Source organism: Gobius niger (assembly GCF_951799975.1).
Source record: "Gobius niger genome assembly, chromosome: 2".
NCBI lineage: Eukaryota > Metazoa > Chordata > Actinopteri > Gobiiformes > Gobiidae > Gobius > Gobius niger.
The window spans coordinates 32397028-32416417 of NC_136853.1; the positions used below are offsets into that span (position 1 = coordinate 32397028).

At 41.8% G+C, this 19390-nt stretch overlaps 1 protein-coding gene across 3 annotated transcripts in view; it reads left to right on the forward strand.

Moving 5' to 3' along the window:
• Nucleotides 1-1601: 1601 nt before the first annotated feature.
• Nucleotides 1602-19390, forward strand: part of anks1b (ankyrin repeat and sterile alpha motif domain containing 1B) — a 178829-nt gene continuing 161040 nt past the window's right edge. For 2 of the 3 annotated variants that reach the window (XM_079582745.1, XM_079582746.1), the window contains exon 1: nt 1603-2090. In XM_079582745.1, coding sequence (XP_079438871.1) covers nt 1969-2090 — 122 coding nt within the window. In that variant the 5' untranslated portion in view covers nt 1603-1968. Of the gene's footprint in view, nt 2091-19390 lie in introns of all 3 variants that reach the window. The other variant, XM_079582748.1, reaches the window with a different exon arrangement.

Genomic DNA, 19390 nt, shown 5'->3' on the forward strand with positions numbered 1-19390 from the left:
GAAGAGCAGCGGTTCCCAACCTGCGCCGGCTGAATCATAAGGAGCCCGGAGTCTTGTCGGTCATAAGTGATATTATTGGACCAAATCCGATGGTAGAAGAACCTATTCCAATGAGTTGGAATGGGTTTGGAGACGGTTCATACAAAAGGTCAAGACATTCTAGGACTGGGTTCAGTGGGTCAGTATTAAAGGAACGATAATGTATGTCACATAGTGCTTTGTTAGTAATCACCAGAGGTAAGTAGTACTCTATTTACCCAAGTACATGTACCTAAGTAGCATTTTGAAGTAACTGTAGGCCACTTTTACAAGTACCTTTTCCATACGGTACTCTTTACTTCTTCTTGAGTAATCTGTATCTGTACTTAGTATCTCGAGCCACTAAGAGCAGGTAAATCTTTAAGTGGCAAATCTTTGACACATGAAATAGATATATTTTGTGTTTTGTTCACTTAATTCTTCGTACTAATTCCTCTTTGTATGTTTTTCTGGGATTTTCTTTGGAAATACATAGACTGTAAAAAGAAAATATTACATTTTTAACTCTATTTTATGTTTTGTTTCTCATAATTTATGTCACTACTGAAACATGAATAGGGCTTTTGGGCTCAAACAGTGACTCAGTACTCACAGTACTCAAACTACTGAAGTAATAGTACCAGGCCAAAGGCCACCACTTTTTACTTTTACTTGAGTAACGTTACTCTTGGGTAAATATTTTGGCTACTCGGCCCACCTCTGGTCCTCACTGTATAATAATCAGGGCTTTAAGGCAACTTGCTAAACTTGTAACTCGATCTCTCACATTGGCCATTTAATAAAAGCGACTCAAATGTAAAAGGGATTTGTGAAATGATTTGAATAGAGTAAAAGAAAGCCCTGCAGGGCTGCACCGACAGCAGGTCCGAGCATGCAGTGTGGCTGGAGCGTGAGGGCCGCAGGATTTGTTTCCAAGGCTCAATTACACCTTTATATCGCATGTTCTGGGTCTTCTCGTCTCATCCGCACAAACCAGGAGGCTCGGCAGAAACTTCGCAAAGCAAACACCTTCTGCGTGTTTTATGAATACATGAAAAAAGACATTTAAAACTGTTCCAGCGTGAAAACCACGGTGACTTTTAAAGATCATAACAAAGACTTCACTGATTGGTGCGAGTCTGCGAGATCCTCCACGCCCTTACAGTCGGGCCACTCTATCCCAGAGATGAGAAACACACGGGCTACGCAGCGGCGCGAGCCACGTCCTTTCAAAATAAAGGGCTTTACGAATGTAGACGGAGACATAAAATAACATTCGGCTGCATATAATGAAAATTAACATCTACAGTTGAAAGGCTAAAATGTGGTATATTTGCATCAATCGATTTAATTCTTCATATGATCTGCCTCTCATGAATGAATGTGGATGCAAAAGAGAGGAGACTGTGGCGACCCTTGAAATAGCAACATCCAGAAACTGCGAGCCTGTTTATTCATCAGAACTCATTGTCTTTTATCTAATATCTAAAAGTGAGAACAATAAACACAGAACATGGTGGAAACATGAGCCTACATTTTAATGCTAAAGGTGACTTCCGGAGTCTTCCTCGCCTGGTCCTGGCGCTTGATGCTTTGGTCCTCAGCGGCTGTCAGTGCGCTGTGATCGCAGGGACGAGTGAACCTGGGACCGGGGAGCAGTTTGCAGTGGGCGGACAGCGCTTCAGGGTCTGCTTTAATCCTGGTGCAGACGCGCAGCGAACCTACGGGAGTTTCCTTTTGTCTGCCGGGGTTGCTCACACTTTCCCCTCACCGTGGAGGGATTGCCTCATCCACAGCCTCTGCACCGCGCTCCCCGGCGGCGGCATGCAGCGAGAGAAAGCCCTGTGATGCTCCTCTGCATCACACACTGAAGCCCGTGGCACAGGCGCTGGGATTTATGGGAGATTTGTTGGATATCTGTCGCCCCGTTGTTGTAAACTTGTGTGCGGCATGGGGAAGGAGCAGGAGCTGCTGGAGGCTGCCCGGACGGGGAATGTGGCGCTGGTGGAGAAGCTGCTGAGCGGTAAAAAGGGGATACTGGGCTCTGGCTCCCCTCTGCCCAACCTGCTGAGGTAAGAGACAGACACAAGTCCTGCATCTGGGGAATCCAGGGAGTTCCCCCGAGGGAAATTTACTACTGCTTAATCTGGTTAAGAGGCAATTCATCATACTTGAAACAGCTCGTGCCGTCGCCTCGTCTGTGCACAAACAGTTGTCTACTATTTAACACAGTCTTTTGTTTGGCCGTTCTAGTCAAAATGCATCTCTTTTTACTTCAAGTCTACAGCAACATGCTGCTTGCAACCAGGAGTGGAGATGCATGTTACCCTGTGTAACCCTATGCTCTGAGTATAAACTATTATGTTATAATGCATATTATAATGCATAGGTGATTCATATGCCTCCTGTTCTTTTGATTCTGGAGATGGTTTGAGAACAGGCAGTTCTCGAGCCCCCAGACAGTAGCTTTGTCACAATGTGGATTTCTTAAAAACATCAAAGCATCAAAGATGTGATGCTTGTGACATTGAAATGTCTTTTTGTTCCTGTTAAGCTTGAGTCCACCTGTCTGTGTAGATGCATGGTAGATTTATTGTCTATTACCCCGGACATCTGACACACTAGTGCCTGGTGTTCTCTTGTAGACACAGCTGCAGGATTCACAGAGCACAGAGGACACATGGTACACCTGATGGCTGGTCCATCATGTGCTGCTGCATCTGCGGTGCTGTCATCAAAACATAGGACTACATTTACACTCATGCTGATGTCCATGCATCAGACTGTTGAAGCAACATGTGCCGATTCCAGACATCAGGGTTTTGTGGAAATAACTCATAGGTTATAGACAGTACAGGCGTTTGGGAGTATTTTTGTGAAGACATTTGCTTTACAGGGAAGTCATCTTCTTAAAACTAAACAGCTTGTGGCTGTGAAAACATGTGCTGAGGTTATTTACCCCTCGCACTGTGCCCACCGCCTCCTTTATCTTCGACTGGAGGCTGAGCAGGTGATTAGCAGATCAAAGACGAGGATGTCCAGAGGAAGTTGTGCCTCAGGCCCTTCCAATGCTGCTTCTCCACCACATCGAGGTCACCCACTGCCAGGGAGAATGCCAGCCTTCCGGCAACAAAACCCAATGGGCCCGAATGCAGTCTGCACAACAAAGACATTTAACATTTAGATATTGTGCAGTTGGCATTTACATGTTGTGGAAGTGATGACAGGAGAAAATTAGGAAATGTCACTACTGCATGGAGTAATTCTGTATTTTAGAACAATAGTAGTAGACTCAATACTAGCTTATTGTTGTTCCTTTTCCTCGTTTTGCCATTGTTCATCATTTTACATATTTTTAATCGTAAGCATTAGCAAACTGTATCCAAACCATCTTTCCATGGGCTTATTTTGGATTACTGGCTCCGTTTGACAAGGTAAACCATCTGAATAACAGCATGCCTTTTGTGCAAATTCTGTGGTTTATATTCAGATTTGTAGAAGGCCTGTGTACATTTGCTGAGTGAGTTCTAAATACACAAATAAAGCCCAGAAGATTAGCAAAATCCCTCTCAAAGAAAATGCTTGATGCCATTTAGCCAGCTTTGTGAACAAGACAACTATTACAATTCATTGAGTTGTTTTTCATTGTTAATGAAATATGTATTGTCCCTGTAAGAAAAATGTGACCCTTCCTTCACTGGGTTAAACTGTCCAACGCCCAGATCTTGAGCTTGTGCTTTGGTCAGGATGGATTGTGATGCACTGTATAGAATATAGATAGCTTTAGACATGGTTTATTCTTGGGGGGGACTAGTCCATGTGATCTAGCCTCGATTTAAACACAGTAGTGCTTGTTTGGGCCTTGATTAAAATCGGTTCATTCTTTGGCTCAGACATGGCCATGGTTGTTAAAAGCCAACAGCTTAGTAAGAAGCAGGGCCTTTAAAGCAAGACTGTAGATTGAAATGTGCACCTTTTCACTGTGTGTTGAGTCCATCAACACAAAACACAAATTACAGTTAATAAAATACAGTACAATATACAGACAGGAGAAAACACTCACCAAGACAGTCACACAGACAAAACAAACTTGCTCCCCCCAAACCCTTCCAAGATACTTAAAGGGATATTTCAGGATTTTTGACATAGGGCCTCATTTCCTGGTTATCCAGAGTGTTGCTGATTTATGGATATATATTTTTTTGTAATTCATGCAGTCCTTATATTTGAAGAGCTTAGTGGTGCTAGGCTAGTGCATGTCTATGGTATCAGCTAGCCTGCATTAAAAACAGTCTGACCCGCTCCACAGTGCACCTGAGGTAAATCACTTATAACGCCAGACTAATATAAATGTCTGTGTCAATACTATAGAGTAATTTTTTGAATATAACTGCCCGTGTATCACATGAATTACCGCATTTTGAGGGACTATTTTCTAGCAGATCACTCCGCCGCTGCGTAGCTTATACAACCACGAAGCTGATGCTGCTCAAATATAAATGCAAAACAGTAATAATGATTACATTAACACAGACATTTGTATGGTTTGTCTGGCGTTATAAGTGATTTACCTCAGGTGCACTGTGGAGCGGGTCAGACTGTTTTTAATGCAGGCTAGCTGATACCATAGACATGCACTAGCCTAGCGCCTCTAAGCTCTTCAAATATAAGAACTGCATGAATTCAAGAAAAAAATATATCCAGAAATCAACAACACTCTGGATAACTAGGAAATGAGGCCCGATGTCAAAAATCCTGAAATATCCCTTTAACCTCTTAACCCCCACCTGACCCGATGGCATTTTCTCCAGTTTGGCTTTACCCATATCTACAGACTTAAGACACACAAAAAAAAGACAGCATCGAAATAGCAACAAAACGAGGAAGAAAACGCAACAAAAAAGTGACACAAAAATGCGAGAGACAGCATGACAGGAAAGTTCCGATCACTTTTGTAGGTCTTAGCTTTCAAATGAGGCGTTACTCTGGGCTACATTGGCTGTAAGGTCCAGCCGAGAAGCTTTTAGATTGGGGTAAAGAAAATTACGTCGGTTCAGGCGGGGGTTTAAGAGGTTAAGACAAGACTTCAAAACAAAAGAAAAAACAAAACAGAAATTTAGTCAAAAGGAAACAAAAATGAAGGAGTGAATGAATGAGTTCTTCTAATTGAACATGTGGATGTATATGGAATAAGAAACTAATTACTTGATGTGATTCTGAGGGAAGAGAGGTCATTGTATATAGGGTTTATGTGTAATGTGGTTGGCATAATCTCTGTGAATCAATGCATAGCTTCCCATCTTAAAGGCCGTAAGCCATTCATAGCATTCCAGAGTCATGAGTTTTAGCTGCGAGAATGCTAATAAATCACCCTGAGACATGAATATGTGTATCACCCCGAGACATGAATATGGACACACACGTAGCTACTGTATCTAGGTCTGGGGTGTGTCCGTTGGAGATAATGCTTTTGTATCGTGGTGTGCGGCATGGAAAATCAATACTGGATGATGTCATGACCGTTTAGAGGGTCATTGTCTTAGATGAGCTGTGCAGTGTGTGATGATTTGGTGTTGAGTGGTCTGTACTGAAAAATAATGTCATATGACATTTTGTTTCTCTGCTTACTCTAAAAACTGTTTTTTTTTATTAGTTTGAGTATGATCCTGAAAATATCTTTCAAAATGTTAGAATGTAAATGCCCTGAGCATTGACCGCACTTTTAACCATCTACAGTAGTTAAGTAGTTGTTAATAGTTACAGACTATTGCCTATTTTTGAGGATTATTGTGTTCTTAAAGATAATAATTCTTGATCATAAAAGAAAATAATCAGTCATCACTTATGAAACATTTGTTTTTGGAATTTCTTGGCAGCATGAAATATTGTGTTGCTAAGTGCTAGCTTGGCATGTACTTAACTAGAAAAAGGGAATCTAATGTCCTCTATTCATATTTTCTATGTTGAACTTTCAAAATGCACCGTTTTGACCTTATGGTTCATATCTCAGTAATTAACTGGCCTATCCATCGGAAAAACACGGCACGCAAAGTTTCAGGTTTTCAAAGACTTTTTAAATAAGTTTAATTATTATTTCACTACAGTGTTAAATGTATTTTACCCATAGAATTATTCAATCCCAAAGGTGAAATTGTTGTCAGGTGAAAGGTCTTTAAAGCAGTACTAAGTAACTTGTTTACCTTAGTAAATCCTTTTCTTTGTCCCTCTGGGGTTAATACAAGTGTTAATGGGATGATTGGTGGGTCTTTCATCTCCCCCTGGTGTTTCTGGCCAGAAAACCACAATTGCAACTTTCCTGCTTCTGGGGCAGAGGCGCAAAATACACTAATATCACGAAGTAGAAGTAGAATCACGAAGTAGAAGCTAACAGGTAGCTGCGGGCTAGCGCCACTTAAACGGTATTTACAGCCAAGTTTGAGTGAAAAAAAAAGATCTCTATTGTGTAATTGGATGTACAATATCCCTCTCTCCCTTTGTCTTTTCTGTCAGCGTAGTATTTACTCTCAAGGACAATCAATGAGTTAAAAAACGCAACGTGCTACAACACCTGCAGTGGCATTTATGGCCTACAGGGGCATGAGGTACTGCTTTAAGCCAAAAGATTAATATGGCGAATTTGTGGATCCAAACCCTAACAGAACAATGATAACATTCTGCTTAACCCTATTGTTTTATAAACAGAAAACAATAGTTACATAATTTATATCCTCATCAGATTCTGGAATATCCTCAATGCAGAATCTTTTAAATGTTGGCACCCTTTGTTCCAAGCATCGTTCATTTCCAGACATGTTTCTGTTTCTTCTAATACATTAGACATTAGAAAATGTGGCAGGAATCTGAGATATGCACTATCGGGATGACCGTCCCCTCAGAGATTGAAAAAACACTGTATGTGTAGTATTTGAGTGTCAGAACCCTCTTACATCTCCATTAGGGCCTGGGCCAAGCTGCTCTTACATCCTGCCAAGAAACCAGACCTCCACTTGCTACAGACCTCCAACACACACACACGCACGCACGCACGCACGCACGCACACAAACACACACAAACACACACAAACACACACAAACACGCACGCACACACACACCACATCACCTTTTGTCTGTATTCAAATCTTTGTTTCTCTCCCTGTCTGGCCTTAGATCCATTCAATATCTTCTCGCAGGATACCGCAAACTGAGTTCCCAAATTGTGAGCTGTTTACTTCTGGTGGTAGAGTCGAGCCAGCCATCTTATTTTTTTATTTAAATATGCATTTTTCTTTCAAAAAACAAATAAACATAGCTTTTATGAAACATGAACATTGACTTCTATAACACCATTTTTTTTTTAATTTTTTTTTTTTATTTTGTTCCTCCAAAGGCTGCACTTTGGCTGCACGCCACTTTGGATCTGTTGATTAAAGGCTGAAGCTGATAGTTGTCATTTTACCCTGTCTGCAGTTAACGTGGTTTAGTCTAAGAAACTGAACCTTTCATACCAACTCTCTGCTCTGTCCGATCTGCATTCTTGCCGAAGGAGCTCACTATTTTGTTTCATTCTGCATATGCCTTGCAAATTGATTGTTTGTGGACAGTGAACAAGGTCAGACATAATCTGCTTAGCCACTATTTATGTGCGTGTGGTGGCCCTGCTCAGTGCTCACAATACTGAAAGTCTGACATGCATTAAACTGACAGATTAATACAGTCACACTTAAAACTGTGCACACTTGCATTTGGCCAATATATTACCAAAATCATAATATTGTTTTTCTTCTTTGTATACAATATTGACAATGACACAGAACCCACAAAAAGCTGCAGAAAATCTGGTGAAGAATGAAAGAAAAACAACAGCCATATAAATGACTTGTGATCTTATTTTATTTTATTGAATTTTGTTGGCTCATTGGCTACTATTGACAGGACAGCACAGGGTGAAAAGGGTGGTGAAGGGTGTCAGAAATAAATTGTCAAAGCCATGGTTGGGCTGGATGACATGGCAAAAGACACCAAAGAATAGATTGCGATTTCGATTAAATTTCGATTAGGTAACTCAGGCTCATAGCGCTGAGAAAAGAACAGTGTTCCCCAGATAAGTGCAGCAGACGTAACCACCATGACGGCTCGGTGGCCATGCGGTTAGCGAATCTTGTGCTGCACAGCTAAAAGGTCCCTGGTTCAATCCCTGGATGGAGTCGTTTTGTGTGGAGTTTGCATGTTCTCCTCATGTCTGCGTAGGTTTCCTCCGAGTGCTCCGGTTTCCCCACCACTAAAACCATGTACAATAGGCCATAATGAAGGATAGTGTGTGAGTGGTTGGTTGAGGGGCCAAAAGCCGTAGATTGGCAGCCTCACTTCCGTCAGTCGATCCCAATGGTCTGCTGTGGCTACTACACATGTAGCTTACCAACACCAACTATGGTGTGAGTGAATAATGACTAGTAGTGTGGCGCTTTGAGGAACTTGGTGACACAGGCGTGAAAAGGACATCCATCCATCCATCCATCCATCCATCCATCCATTTTCTTCCACTTTTCCGTTTCCGGGTCGTGGGGGCAGCTGTTGGAGTTGCCCAAATCCCATTGCACCAGCCCCTTATGGCGCCTCCTGCAGGTGGTGGTTCTGACCGGGCCTGTTGGTCTCTCTTAAGGGGCTTCTGAACCGCTCTTTGTCTGACCCGTCACCTAGGACCTGTTTGCCCTGGGAGACCCTACCAGGGGCACGAAGCCCCCGACAACAGAGCTCCCAGGATCATTCAGGTGCCCAAACTCCTCCACCACGTTAAGGTGGCGGTTCCAGGAGGGGATGAAAAGCAATAAGCCTTTATTATTTGACAACTGCAGTCATTTTAGCATATTTCTGATATAAAAAAAACAAAACAAATTAATGTGATCAAGAAAGTCGAAGAAATATGCATTCATTTCTTCACACAAATAGATGACTCCATTGACAATAAGCTTCATGTATTTTATTTGTTATTGGCCCGTAATAGAGAAAGCCTTTTATAATAGTGACATATTCCCTGGTATCACAGAAGTGCTCTTTTCCTCTGTATGCTGCTGCTCCGGGCTACACTGAGTTGTGACTAATCCGAGACCTCCAGCTTCTTCCACTCAGTCTTTCATAACAACGCAATAGTTCGTCATATATGCCTCTTTACCCGGCTGTCTCTTTGATGCTAAATCATTAAATCCTATTTTTATGTTTCATATTTTAACTTTTCCAAAAGGCCATATCTTTTCAATGCATCATTTAGATTTTTAAAATGAAGACAGGAGTTTAAAATAAAGAGTGGAATAAAAAATCTCATAATTATTAATATTTCCTAAAGGCTTGAAAATGGTTTAAAATCTGTTCAAGGTTAAGGTATAAGGTTATGGTACCATCGTGCGCTTTTACATAGGAAAGGAAAGGGATTAACTTTTATAGCACCTTTCACAGACATGGTCACAAAGCGCTTTACGCTCATACGACAATTTTACATTCACTCCGTACTCGGTGGTGATAAAATGCGTGTGATATATGGCTGCTCTCATGCGCTGTATGTCACTTGTCAGCAGGGCCTTGACATTGAACGTTACCTCTCTGTCTGTGTGATGGCCTCTTTAATTGTCCCGCTGATTGACTTCTCTCCTCGTGACAGTGTTTACTGAGCAAACCAGGAAGTGACCTGAAGCTGACAACCTCCTGTGGGTGACACATTTCCCATCAGGCTTTGTATACACAAGCCAACAGCGTGCCTCACATTAATGTCTCATTCCTCATTCAAGCAGTCTGTAAGTGCATTCACTAGGGACGTTTAATATATGCGAACATCAATATATCCTTAGTTCAACTTACTAATTACAACATTTATGACATTTACAGCACTTACAATAGAAATAGAAATCATATTCTGTTTTGTTTGCTGCTTAAAGATTCTAAACTGATTGACTAAAAACTACCGGTGTATTTTCTTTTTTTTTTACGGTTCCTTCATGATGAGTGTGAAGTGAAGGGACGGGGGAATCTTCAGATTTCATTTTAGGCAAGGCAAGTTTATTTGTAGAGCACAATTCATACACAAGGCAATTCAAAGTGCTTCACAGTTGCATAAAATTACAAGAAAACAAATAAAAACAATAAAAACATCAACATAAAATTAATCAATTACAATAATTAATCAATTACAATAAAAGGCAAGAGTGCAGATAAAATACTTTCAGTTGTCATATGCATGGGCAAAAAGAACTGTTTTCAGCCTGGATTTGAACTTTGTCAGAGTTGAGGCCTTTTCTCACATCCTCAGGAACACTGTTCCAGATTGTAGCTGCATGAAACTGAAACGCAGCCTCACCGTGTTTATTATTGACTCTGGGAACCACCAGGAGACCCCTCCCTGAAGTTCTCAGGGCCCCAGATGGTTCATACGGCTGTAACATGTCAGAGATGTACTTTGGTGCTAAACCATGAAAAGACTTGTACACAAGCAGAGCTGTTTTATATTCTATTCTCTGAGTGACAGGAAGCCAGTGCAGAGACCGGAGCACTGGACTAATATGGTCATATTTCCTGGTTCTTGTCAGGACTCGAGCAGCAGCGTTCTGGATGTTCTGCAGCTGTTCTGACAGTGAGACGGCTGTTACAGTAGTCGAACCTGCTGGAGACAAATGCATGGATAAGTCTCTCTAAGTCTAGGTCTAAGTCTGGTCTTACAATATTCCTCTGATCTTAGCAATGTTTTTCAGATGGTAAAAAGCTGCTGATGTTATTGCTTTGATGTGGCTGTTTAAGTTCAGGTCTGAGTCCATGATTACTCCTAGATTTCGAACCTGATTTTCTCAGTTTTGTCTGAATTTAGTTGGAGAAAGTTGTTTTGCATCCACAAACTGCTCTGTTGGATGCAGTGACAGAGTGTATCTACAGGCCCATGTTCACCAGCCGTCAGTGACACGTAGATTTGAGTGTCATCTGCATAGTTACGACACATTGTTGCACATTTTAAAGTTCAGTTTACCACTAGATTCTGTTGTGAGTCACTATTGGATTGGAAGTACTGTGACAAATTTTAGGCCCTTGTTCTGTTGAGTTCAGATGAAGCTTTGAGGCCTTCGTGAAGTGACCCTCCCTCACCCTCCAATCAAAGTAAAAGGAGTTTTGGAAGAAGCCGTGCATTGCAGATTAAATCATGTACATGTCTGTGCACTTTGTCACCTCGATAATGAGCCATATTCACTGAAAACTTTCTCTAAGGCTTATGCAAACTTCATCCCTCATCTTCTAGTGCTCCTCGACCATTATGTAGTATGTGATAAATGAGCTGAAAGTAAAACTTTATAAAATATTCATCTGCTGCTCTAAAACTCCAGGATGAAAAATGGAGATTATAGTGCTCATTTAGCTACTCTTTTATTCAAATTTCAATTATTCTCCCTCAACAAGGCTCTCGCAAGCTATCTCAAATAAATGATTGTGCTTTTTCTCCCCTCACTTGTAGAAGGAAGCAAAGCTGCTATGCAAGTTGTTGTTTTTTTCAAATGGTATTATGCAAAATTGACTTTTTCAAGCTTTACATCATGTTATTATGTCATTCCCTCATTAATAACATGCCTGAAGTGTTGCCTTGGCACATTCACATATTTCTGAGTAATGGCAGCCATTTTAGGGATAGGTATGCCTGAGTCCTTCTAGGAACGCCCCCACCTCATGGAGACGCCTCCGAGCTTTCGTCACCAGCCGAGTAACCAACCACTGCTCCTCAGAGCAGTGGCATCAGTGGGCAGAGCCCCCTCCCCACTGATGCCACAGACAGCGTGTGGAGGGGCATGTCTGAAAGGGTCAGAGGTTCTTAAAGAGACAGGGGCCTATTTCAAGACATTCACGACTACAGCCATTTTGAGAGAGCAATTTTATAAAAGGCAGTTATTCTAATTTACTGCATTTACAGACCAACAGAAGGTTTCGTCATCATTGTAGTGTGCTATAGACTGGTGCTATGTGATTGAAAAAAGCATAATACCCCCTCTTTAATACTTTTTGGGGGTGTAAAGATACCTGTCAAGTTTTGAATTTGAAAATAAGATATGAGATAAAATACTGTAGTATCCTGCCCAAAACGGGACACTGCCACCCAGGCCACTGCAGGCGGCATTTCTCATGAGTCTAGTGGCAGATTTCAGATTGGAGAGGCAGAGGAATCTATTATTATTATTATTATTTTGTTATAATACGGGAAATTTACGGGATGATACTAATACTAATAATGATACTATAGCAGGGCGGTGGGAAAGAGGGGTAAAATACGGTAGTTTCCCGGCCAAAACGGGACACTTCTACTGACATTAGGCACTCAAAGCACTTTACATTAAAGGGATATTTAAGGATTTTTGACATAGGGCCTCATTTCCTAGTTATCCAGAGTGTTGTTGATTTCTGGAGATATATATATATTTTTAATTCATATAGTCTTTATATTTGAAGAGTTTAGTGATGCTAGGCTAGTGCTAGTGCTAGGCTAGTGCTAGGCTAGCGCTAGGCTAGCGCATGTCTATGGTCACTAGTAGCCTGCATTAAAAACCTCTTCAAAATCATTGGGTAGTCCTCCAAACATTGCCATATCTGATTTGAAGCTTGAAAGCTCCTTTGTGAATTCCACGTGTAGTAAGGTAGACGGCCACAGGTAAACAAACTACTGTAGATCCGGTAACCTTGCAGATCACTCCGCCGGTGCGTAGCTTACAACCAGGAAGCTGATGCTGCTCAACATTTATATGGGTAGTCTGGTGTTATAAGTGATTTGCATCAGGTGCACTGTGCTTGGGTCAGACTGTTTTTAATGCAGGCTACTAGTTACCATCATAGAAATGTTACCATAGACATGCACTAGCCTAGCACTAGCCTAGCACCACTAAACTCTGCACATATAAGGACTGCATGAATTACAAACAAAAGAATCACTCTGGATAACTAGGAAATGAGGCCCTATGTCAAAGATCCTGAAATATCCCTTTAAGGAACCACTCATTCATACACCAATGTCACACACTGGAGGCAAGGTGGGCTAAGTCTTGCCCAAGGACACAACAACAGTGTGTTTCCTTGGACAAGACACTTTCTTATGTTGATGTTACAATATGTCATTTCATACTAAAATAAATCCATGTAGCCGATTCATGAACTTGGAAAGCCCTTTTACAAACTTCTTTCCAGCATCGTTTGACACACAATAGTCACCCATTATCTCCAAACTCCATAAGGTTCTGTTTCTGCCAAAGAAATGGCCGTAAACCTGTCGATCATAAAGTCCCATGACGATTATCGAGATGAATTGCCCAGCCCGGTTACAGGACGGCCTGCTCTACCACCTGAGCTACTGTTGCCTCATACTAAAAGGACACGTGTAGTTCCCTTTAACGACTTTTCCTGTCCTAATTTTATCCTCAGTCAGTTTAATGTGGAGATGGTGGCGGGGCACTGACGAAGCACCGTTCTGTTTTAAACTTGTAGGTCTGCGTGTGGCCCGTGCCTCTCCGTCCTTCACTTGTTCTCTCTCTGTCTTCCCTTTCCTCCCTCTTTGTTTTGATTGTGCCAGCCTTTGCGAGCATCTGTCTGTCTGTCTGTCTGTCTGTCTGTCTGTCTGTCTAATCTGGCATCCCCTGTCATTTTGCCAATTTTGACTGCAGTTTCCCCCCTTGAGCTCCCTCTCCTATTTTCATCCTTTGACTTGGGATAAGTAAATAAATCTCTTTGTCTGGCGCTGTAGTGTGTAACCTGCTAATCAGGCCATTCACTGATTACACGCTTCACGCTAATCACGCATCTTGCAGCTCTTACATGCCCTGTTCTGATTGTGCTCGCGTGTGTTTGAACAGCAAGGGGCATTCATACAAAAGCCATTTCCAAAGTCTTGCATCCGAATTATTCACGACTAGACTCAAAGATGCAAAAGATGAAAAAGTGTGACGCACTAGGGCGGCATAACTATTAGGATTGTGCATTAAAAATAACTGTTAAATGACTTGTTGACTAAATCGCTGACTGCAGTTGAATAATCATTAAAACCCTTTGATAGTTTGCTCAACCATTTGGTAGAGCCCACTACCATCGAATCATGTGTTGTTTCTAATTCTGCCAATCACTACCATTCGGATCAAGTTTGTAATCCTCAAAATATCCAATTTGGACTTGTATTGGGGTTGGACTAGTTAGGGCTGGTTTATGCTGGTTTAGAGCAGGTTGGGGCCTGTTCCGACCTAGTTTGGACCGGTTTAGAGCAGCTTTCGACTGGTTTGGACTGGTTTAGAGCAGTTTTTGACTGGTTTAGACCAGGTTTGGACCTGGTTTGGACCAGGTTTGGACCAGTTTGGATCTCATTTGGACCAGTTTAGGCCAGGTTTGGACCAGTTTAGAGCAGTTTTAGACTGGTTTAGACCAGGTTTGGACCAGTTTAGACCAGGTTAGGACTAGTTTAGACCTGGTTTGGACCGGTTTAGAGCAGTTTTAGACTGGTTAAGACCTCGTTTGTACCAGTTTAGACCAGGATTGGACCGGTTTAGAGCAGTTTTAGACTGGTTAAGACCTCGTTTGTACCAGTTTAGACCAGGTTTGGACCAGTTTAGAGCAGTTTTAGACTGGTTTAGACCAGGTTTGGACCAGTTTAGACCAGTTTTGGACCAGTTTAGGCCAGGTTTGGACCAGTTTAGAGCAGTTTTAGACTGGTTTAGACCAGGTTTGGACCAGTTTAGACCAGGTTCGGACTAGTTTAGACCTGGTTTGGACCAGTTCAGAGCAGTTTTAGACTGGTTTAGACCTCGTTTTGACCAGTTTAGACCTGGTTTGGACCAGTTTAGAGCAGTTTTAGACTGGTTTAGACCTCGTTTGGACCAGTTTAGACCAGGTTTGGACTGGCTTAGACCAGGTTTTGAATGTTTTATGCTAGTTTTGCGAGGTTTAGAGCTGTTTTTCCACTGGTTTAGAGGAGGTTTCCATTGGTTTCAACAAGGTTTGGATCAGGTCTGGCTGGACTGGTGTGTGCTGGTTGAGATCAGGTTTGAACTGGTTTAAGGCAGGTAACTCAGAGGTCTATAAAAAAATAAAATAAACATAAACTAATAACATTGATGTTTGTCCTCCAAATGCGTAGAAAATACAAAAAAGGTTGCAGGGAATAACATTAAAGGGTGCATTTTAGCTTTCTGTACAGATATATTTATCCACCTGCTGCATCTTTTGTTGGCTTCAATGGCTGCTGTGGTTCTGAGTTGTGCAGGTAGCAATAATAAAGGGCAATCGGAAGAAGGCAGGAGGAGCTCGGAGAAAGGGAAAAGGCAGTTATAGTCTAAATAACAAGCCTGCCATAGACTTTAAAGCTGCTGCCGGCACTCTGCCGCACTGTCTTTGTCTGTCGCCGGCCCTGATCACGCATCGAGAAGCGCTGCATTGACAAGGGCAGTCACAATGCATTGTCTTTTTTCCTGCATGTTCGTGCGCGTGTGGTGCTGATTAACTGCCGGGGGAGGGCTGTTGAAACGTGTCAGACAACAAGACACCAACATTTTGTCGATATACGGCGTGTGTGACCGAACACCACTCAGTCCGTCTAATCTGTCGTCACATCGCCCTTGTGCTTTAATGATGTCTGGCCTCGTGGCAGTGACGGTGCATACTTTCATGATGTGCACACTATATATGTATTATATGTATGATGGGTGCAATTTTGGGGAAAATAACTGAGATGCTTCTTTGTCTGACAACATAACAGTATGTAACAGTAACAGTGACAACAGTATTTTACTTTTATTGATTTGAGATGCCTCTATATGAGCATCACCTGCCAGTCGTGCCCCATTGAGGACAACCATAGAATCAAAGTTTTCCAGTTTGCACAAATTCTTACTTGTTTTGTATTTGTTTTTTTTAGGGCCCTACTGTTTACTTTTTTACTATTCGTCTTGAGATGTCAAAAAAAAAAAGACACTAATTAAGAATGGGCTTGATCTATATTAGTATACGACTTAATGATAATACAATAGGAAACTACGAGACATTCTGTTGAAAATTACATTTGTCTAAATTGATCAAATTGTTTTTATAGCCTAACATGGTGAAGGTGACTGGAGCTCCATGAATGGGACAACTATGTTAATGTACCTTCATAACAAATTATTGGATTATCGAAATGCTGAGTATGAAGTTTTGTCTTAGCAGCAAAATAGAGTTTGGAAATCTTAGTATAGTGACAACATAACTTTCTACCTTATTTTGCATTTGTGCTGCAGTTGAGCAAGCAGAGTTCAATAATTATCTCTAAAGACACAGCTTTGTGTTTGGCCGAATGGTAATGGTAATATTAATGGTGGTCGCAAATGAGCAAATCGCTATGTAATTATTTCTGCAATCTCTCTGTGTCCTCTGCAGGGAACTTAATACACCGTCATGTGACCAACTTTGGTCACATAAGCCAAGGCTTTCAACATGACTGGGGAGGGTTGTGTCGGCCCAAGGGGAGGGTTGGGTCACAATTCTGAAACATTTAACTGTGCAGGATGATATTTTATAGAATTTTCATAGTTTATTTGGTAAAAGTTACAAACATGAAACAGGTGTCCTTCAAATGGAAAACTATTTTTTAAACAAAAAAAACAAACTTGTAGTGTTTGTCATTACTGAACTTGAACCATTAAGATTGACAGGAAACGTAATAGATGGAGCAGCCCTGTCTGTACCGCCTAAAGGGGTAGGATGAGAACAACAGTCTCTGGATTAATACATTCTAATGGTTTTCCTTGTCTGACCCAGCGCTCCCCAAACATCAGGCATGGTTTATTACAAGCAGCATGAGACCGGTGCTCTGATGGCAGCCTCACATTCATTCATTTTTTCGGTTATGTCTTACAACATTCTTAATGGTGTAAGAAATAAATAAAAAATTGTGAGCTCTTACTGCTGCGCGGACCCTTGCTTTAAATCACTGTATTCTTATTTTGGATGGTGGTCATGGAGGTTTCACTGTCTTTGGATGTGTGTGCCTATTTCCTTTTAGCCTCACATTCATTACCTTGTTTACATCGTGCTGCCTTGTGTTCTTCTTTAATCATTATAGGCCCTCACAGGTCAAACTAAAAACTTTATTAACCCCATCTAACCCCAGCTAAACTATGTCCGTGTCCCGAGAGAAAGGGAAGTCGCCTACAGCCTGTCCGCTGTGGCACTGTCGGCACTCGCTCGGCTTTAACACGACCAAAACAAAAGCACATGTTTACCCCCACTCCAACACAATCCCTCCGCCACTCACCTTCCCGGCCGCGGAGTCTGGTTGGAGGAAGAGGCTGTTGCTCAGAAGCATGGATGTTTCTCCAGCCCACGTACGTCCCTCTTAAAGGTCTTGACTCTGGAGTGGCAAGATCGGGTCCTGTGTGTTTTCTCTGATACAACATATTCAAGTGCAAATATTATTCTTTTAAGTAATCAAAAATGTTGCTATAAAGTGATAATTACAGTGATTATGAACAATGATTACTGTGCCTGTATGCTGTTAATTTGCACACATGCAACAATAAGGTCTTGATGACGGAGCATAAAAATGTATTCCAAACCACTTGTGGAACTTGTTGGTTGGTCTTCATCGGAATGAAAGGTAACTTAAGTATGAGAATGTCCCATACTTAAGTGTGTGTGAGTAATCACAGTTGCCTTCAGTCCAGTTTACTGATTCATCACTTCAGCTGTTTTATTAAAGACTTCCCCTGCTCACAACACCCACGCTCCTCTCTCCCACCTGCTGCTTAACTGAGTTTCTCTTATAGGTGCAGTCACTGGTATCGTTTTGCGTTAACCTTTCAAAACAAAAATTATAGTATTGTCAAAGTTTCCCCAAAATATATTTGTTTTCTTCCATTTTCCATCCCAGAGATCTTGATTTATGATAGAGGTAAATGCATTATCTGATAAGATTAAGGGATTTTATTTCTATGTTAGTGTCTTATGATAGGGGTGAACGATGGGGTGTTTGGGGTGTTTCCACAGCCTAAACTGAGTCGATCTGCACCCAGAGGGGGTTAAAGATTTGGGACTGATTTGATAAAGGAGATGCACAGGTAGACATTGATTGGATGAGGGGGATAATGGGGAGCCATTTCCCGGCTGCTCACACCCCCCTTGGCAGAGAGTGTGTGACATGCAGGACGGTCCTTTTACAGACGACGTCTTTCTCCTTTGGCTCTGTGCTTTGAACATTCTCTTCTTTGGTTCAATGTTGTGTGCCACTTGTCGCAGCAGGACTGGCATCTCTCCCCTGCTCCAAAGTGAGGAGGAGCAAACCGTCTGTTACTGCCCTTAGGGTTTATGGGCAGTATCCACTAGTGCCTCCCAGCATGCATTGCAGACTCATTTCAGATACAGCCTGTTGTCTTTTATGTAAATGTTTAATTCATTTTTGTTTTTTTGCAAAACTCTCTGTGTTTATCAAAGAGCAAGTTTGCAAGGCTGAGTATTTTAATAATTCAATACTCGACCTCCAAAAGCATCCTGACTTATTCCCTTGGATGAAATATTTGCTGAACCATGTAGCCTAAACTTTGAATTACTTTTATAGACTAAGGGACTGAAGAGAGTGTCCTCTACAGACTTTCTGCAAATATTTCTGAACAAATCATCAATAAACGTTATTACTGAGTTTGGAACGTTTCCTCGGGCACTTTGAATCTCTAATGGTGCCAGATCTCAAATACTTCACAACAGTTTGGAGCCTGCGTGAACAGTAATGACCTTGCAATGCAATGACCTTTATTTTATGTTATATTTCCTAGAGATGATTCATGCAAACTCTCCCTCTCTTGGCACGTTGCCTTGCTGACATCGATACATCGTGTCAATGTTTTATTCCTTTGGTCAACGTGCTTCTTCTTGAACGCCCCCTAAGCACGGGGTTGTGACCCCTCTAATGAGCTCCTAATGTCGATGCGGTGTCTAAGACTGCGGTGTCTCTTCAGCAGACTGTGCTTCGGCTCCACTCTCTGTGGCTCAAGCTCTGAGTTGGCATTTTTTGGTGGTGGGCCTGCTGTGGATGACCAGAAGCTGTTTTTGTCAGCACTTTTGCATCTCAGAAAGTGTGGTGTTCAGCAGTGATGCACAGATACACTAAATCCTGTGTAACACTGATATGTTTCCTTTGCTCCGTCTGGAAAAAAAAGCATTCAATATCCACAGTTTATGTCTTGTTGAATCTCTTTAAGCTGAGTACCGTATTTTCCAGAGTGTAAGTCGCACCAGCCAAAAAATGCATAATGAGGAAGAAAAACTCATGAGTCGCTCTGGAGTATAGGTCGCACCAGCCACCCTGGTGCACTGTTGACAAGCCTCTCCCGGCAGCGCGTTGTTCAAGCA